This window comes from Habropoda laboriosa, unplaced genomic scaffold (genome assembly GCF_001263275.1).
Source record: "Habropoda laboriosa isolate 0110345459 unplaced genomic scaffold, ASM126327v1 scaffold222, whole genome shotgun sequence".
Classification (NCBI taxonomy): Eukaryota; Metazoa; Arthropoda; class Insecta; order Hymenoptera; family Apidae; genus Habropoda; species Habropoda laboriosa.
Window position 1 is genome coordinate 486,929 of NW_017100319.1, and position 4,005 is coordinate 490,933.

General features: G+C 40.0%; 2 protein-coding genes across 2 annotated transcripts in view; one reads left to right on the forward strand and one right to left on the reverse strand.

The window, feature by feature from the left end:
* Nucleotides 1-1,987, reverse strand: part of LOC108574181 (protein flightless-1) — a 5,908-nt gene extending 3,921 nt beyond the window's left edge. Inside the window, exons 1-9 of the mRNA XM_017936716.1 lie at nucleotides 1,889-1,987; nucleotides 1,706-1,816; nucleotides 1,407-1,645; nucleotides 1,176-1,337; nucleotides 880-1,100; nucleotides 596-812; nucleotides 293-534; nucleotides 142-230; nucleotides 5-75 (exon numbers count right to left, since the gene is read on the reverse strand). Coding sequence (XP_017792205.1) covers nucleotides 5-75; nucleotides 142-230; nucleotides 293-534; nucleotides 596-812; nucleotides 880-1,100; nucleotides 1,176-1,337; nucleotides 1,407-1,645; nucleotides 1,706-1,816; nucleotides 1,889-1,951 — 1,415 coding nt within the window. The 5' untranslated portion in view covers nucleotides 1,952-1,987. The remainder of the gene's footprint in view (nucleotides 1-4; nucleotides 76-141; nucleotides 231-292; nucleotides 535-595; nucleotides 813-879; nucleotides 1,101-1,175; nucleotides 1,338-1,406; nucleotides 1,646-1,705; nucleotides 1,817-1,888) is intronic.
* Nucleotides 1,988-2,162: 175 nt separating this feature from the next.
* On the forward strand, nucleotides 2,163-3,165 carry LOC108574173 (mitochondrial import receptor subunit TOM22 homolog). Its single transcript, XM_017936705.1, has 3 exons — nucleotides 2,163-2,465; nucleotides 2,533-2,638; nucleotides 2,720-3,165. Exons 1-3 carry the CDS (start codon nucleotides 2,367-2,369, stop codon nucleotides 2,923-2,925), a joined length of 411 nt encoding a protein of 136 aa, XP_017792194.1. The 5' UTR covers nucleotides 2,163-2,366; the 3' UTR covers nucleotides 2,926-3,165.
* Nucleotides 3,166-4,005: the final 840 nt, after the last annotated feature.

A 4,005-nucleotide genomic window follows, 5' to 3' on the forward strand; every position in this document is an offset into this window, starting at 1 on the left:
CTACTTCAACGATTCCGCTTTAGATTCTTCGCACTCTTTATCTTTATTTTTCTCCTTTGCTATATCCTTCATACCCTGAAGAAGAAGAAGAAGAAGAAGAAGAAGTCTTTTTCGTTATTCTTTGCGATACAATAACCTAACCTTTAATATTTTGGCTTGATCTTGATCAGCTTCTTCTTGATCTCGTCTTCTTCTGAGCCTCATTTTGCGAGCTATCGGATCTTTGCTGCCTGATACGCACAATTGTTACACTTAAATCAACCAAACTATCGTCAATTAATGATAAATTTACCGGCAGTTTGAATGGGCGTGGGTACGTTAGCGCCAGCGAGCCGCAATTGGTGTTGCAGAGAAAAATCGATGTTGTAAAACTCGATGCCGGAACCTTTTCGAACCTCTGTCGGTTTCGGCGGCATTACCAAATTTGGATTATCCCTCAAGTCCAGTTGTTCCAAATCGGTGAGAAGATGAACGGCGTCCGGTACGGTGATCAACCGATTGGACGATAATATTAGTTTTTTCAACGATCCGCATCTGTCCAGAAGAGAAATATATCTCTGGTTTTCGTGACGAAAGGTAAAGAAGATCGACGTACCTGCACAAGCCTTCGGGTATCATTTCCAAACGGTTATTAGCCGCAGAAAATACTTGCAGCGACGACAGCTTACCGATACCCGAAGGAATACCTTCGAAATCTAATCGATTGTCGTTCAAGTATAATCTTCTGAGAGTAACAATCTTACATAGGGAGGCTGGTATCGCGGACAACTTGTTACGACATATATTCAACGTTTCCAATTTAGTCCAAAGTTCTGAAACGAAAACAGATATATATATATATATCGATAACATGTAACAATCGAGCAAGCGAACACCTACCGATTGCTGTCGACAGTTCTGTTATTTGATTATCGCTTAAATTCAAGCGACGTAAATTCAACAAAGAGTAAAGCGCATCCGGTACTCGGGGTAAATTGTTCTGCGATAAATCAAGCTCCTGCAAATTCGTCAACGTCTCCAAACTCGAAGGGATATTGCTCAACGTTCGTTGCGTATCGCGCATCTGTAGGGTTGTTAAATTCATCAAGGATGGTAATTGCCTGGAATCAGAAAAAGTTGGTACCCCATTAACGATCGATTTGCCACCACATCTCTACCGATTTTTTTTGCCGTACCTCAGCTGAAAGTGTCCCAGCGGATTATGATTCAAATTTAAAGTTTGCAAATTGGCTAGGCGGCGGGTTTGCGGCGGTAGTGTTTCCAACTTATTGTTGCTAAGATCCAGGAACAGCAAATCGGTTAAATGAATGAACAACGTATTGGGAATCGCGTCGATGCTGAAAGGATCGAGACAATGCAACAATCGTTAGGTGTGCTATTTATACACGTAACACAACACCACCCACTGATTATAACTCAAATTCAGATTTAACAAAGAACGAGCTCGCTCAAGTCCTTCCGGTACTTCCTTCAGATTGTTGTGGCTCAAGTCCAAGGTGGTTAGTTCTTCTAGATGAAACAGTTCTGCCGGGATACCGCTTGATTTAACGTTGTTGCGCCTTATGTTCAACGTCCGAAGACAGCAGAGTTCCGTCAGTTCTCCGTATAAACGTTCCAATTTGTTCTTAACCAGCGAAAGGTGCTCCTATTTTCAGAAACGAAAGAAGATCATTCTCCGTATGCTTGAAAAATAAGGTGGTTTTACCAGCTTCAGTAATTTGCCCATCTCTTCTGGGATCTCCGTCAAGTTGGTTTCGTCCAATTTCAGCCATTGTATACCAGTCATTAGGCGAACAGATTCTGGAAATTTACCATCCTGTAAAGGGGAAGTAAAATTGTAAATGCTCGATTCCGGATAACGGATTGAAAAAGAAAAGAACATATTTACTCCAAAATTATTGCTACTAAAATCGACCCCTCGTACAAACGGTAGTACTCCTGTATTTGCCATTCCGCTCAAGTTCAAGAGTCGACCGATTATCGGACGCAACGGCGACGACGTTGCAGCTTTGTCAGAAACAGCCAATGACAATGGTTCGTTCCAGGCACCTCGGTTAGAAAGAACCAGAAAAAGAGAAAAGAGTATTTTAACGTATCGAGAGTATCAAAGTGTTTAAAATACAAAATAAAATACATTATTTTACATAATTAAAATTCTTCAAACGATCTAGGGACTTTTTACGTATCGTTACGCGGTGGGTGGATATGCGCGAGCAGAAGTCACGCTGTTTCTACTTGGTACAGGCGTGCGTAGCCATACGTTAACTGTACGCTTGCGGTGGACAAAACAGGGGGCTTCAAAATTGAATTCCTAAGAATAAACTACGTTCGTTTTTCCGTTCGTCGGTCTTCAATTGTTTTCTCGTATGGATTCGTCGGTTGAAGCGGATAGCGGCATGGGTAGTATCGACGCACATTCTACCGAAGTGAAATCACTTCTTCCGGACGACGAGGACGACGAAGAGGTATTTGATTCTTATACAATACGTTAACAACAACAACTCGAAACGAAAAATGTTCCGAAACTTTTAGGACGAAAGTTTGGCAGAAAGGTTATTCGGTCTCACAGAAATGTTTCCCGAAGAAGTTCGGAATTTGGGATATAACGTTGGTACTTGTTTGTGCAATTGTGTAAAAGGTCAGTATATTCGTTGGTACATATATTCGACAAAATAATAAGAGTCTCAGCAGATATGACAACGAGTTTCTTCCTTCGTAGGATTATACGCATTTTCATGTTCAGCAGCATGGTTATTCTTCAGCTCGTCTGTTATTTTATTCGCGCCTGTATTGTACGAAATAGAAAGAGTGCAAATGGAAGAAGCGCAACGTGCCCAGCAGAAACAGGTTCTGTTAGGACCTAGTAAAGCCATGTCGAACGTGAATGCTTCTAGTCTTCCAATGGCACCACCGGTTCAACGATAATAGCAGCAGCAATACGTTACATTCAAATCACCATAAGTTGGCCATTCTGTTCATTAGTATAATAACTCTCATCTTTATATAAAAACGATACATAGAAGAATTCACCAAAGATTTTACCGTCGTGTATTTGTTACGAAATGCTGATAAATTTGTAAGTTGAGCACCTTCGCATCGTTATGTCCTTTGTCCGTGGGGTATCGAATGTTGTTGTAATATAAAAAATTAAATAAACGATAGTCTTGGTCAGACAAGTCTCGTCTACTACTTGATAACGGGTTTGGAAATATTCGCCTTAGAAATTATCTGAAATCTAAAGTTGGACTTTTCATTCCTATAGTTATAAACTGGGTAAGTACCCGCATTTTTGACTAAATTCAAAATTTTCTCTATAAAAAAAAAGTAAAGCATCTCGTGCCATCTAACAGCATCTACGCAAACTTGTAGCAATGGCTCAGAGATGGTAGCAGCGTCGACGGCACAGAATTGTTCATGATTCGACGTGGTACTATCTCTCTATAAATCGAGCGACTATAGTAAAGCTGAGTTTTCAATTAAACCGCGTCAACATACGACTCTCGTTGTATCACCCACCAATCGTACGTCGGGCTTCGAGCCAAAATACTTGTAACGGCCTTCGGGCTTTTTTTTTTTCATTTTAATATGCGTACGATGCTAATATACTAAATATACCAAAGTCGGGAGATAAGAACGCCGATAAATAACCGTGTCGGCAATATGAGAATATTTTTCTAAAAAATAAACCGGAAAAGGGTTAAATCTTGGTTGATACGAAATAATCGGTTGATAAAGTAATCGATAATTGAATCTTACGTCGATCGAATCTTCGTCGATCAGACCTCGCAAATATGCTTGTAAAAGAAACTAATGCGCAACTCGGAGAGACAAACACTGGGGAATATTTTTCTAAAAAAAGAACTAACCCAAAGTCGGAGGACAAACCCTAGGGAATATGTTTCTAAAAAAAAAAAACTAACACAATTCGGAAGGACAAACCCTAGGGAATATGAACGTCGGAAATATGTTAATAAAAAAAAACTAACCCGAAAATAAAAAATTGTC

What these genes read in the sequence shown, in the direction of transcription:
- LOC108574173 (XM_017936705.1), top strand. Translation starts at nt 2,367, where the DNA reads ATGGATTCGTCGGTTGAAGCGGATAGCGGCATGGGTAGTATCGACGCA. An exon ending in ACGACGAGGACGACGAAGAG is followed by an intron (nt 2,466 to 2,532) that starts GTATTTGATTCT and finishes CGAAACTTTTAG; the next exon opens with GACGAAAGTTTGGCAGAAAG. An exon ending in TTTGTGCAATTGTGTAAAAG is followed by an intron (nt 2,639 to 2,719) that starts GTCAGTATATTC and finishes CTTCCTTCGTAG; the next exon opens with GATTATACGCATTTTCATGT.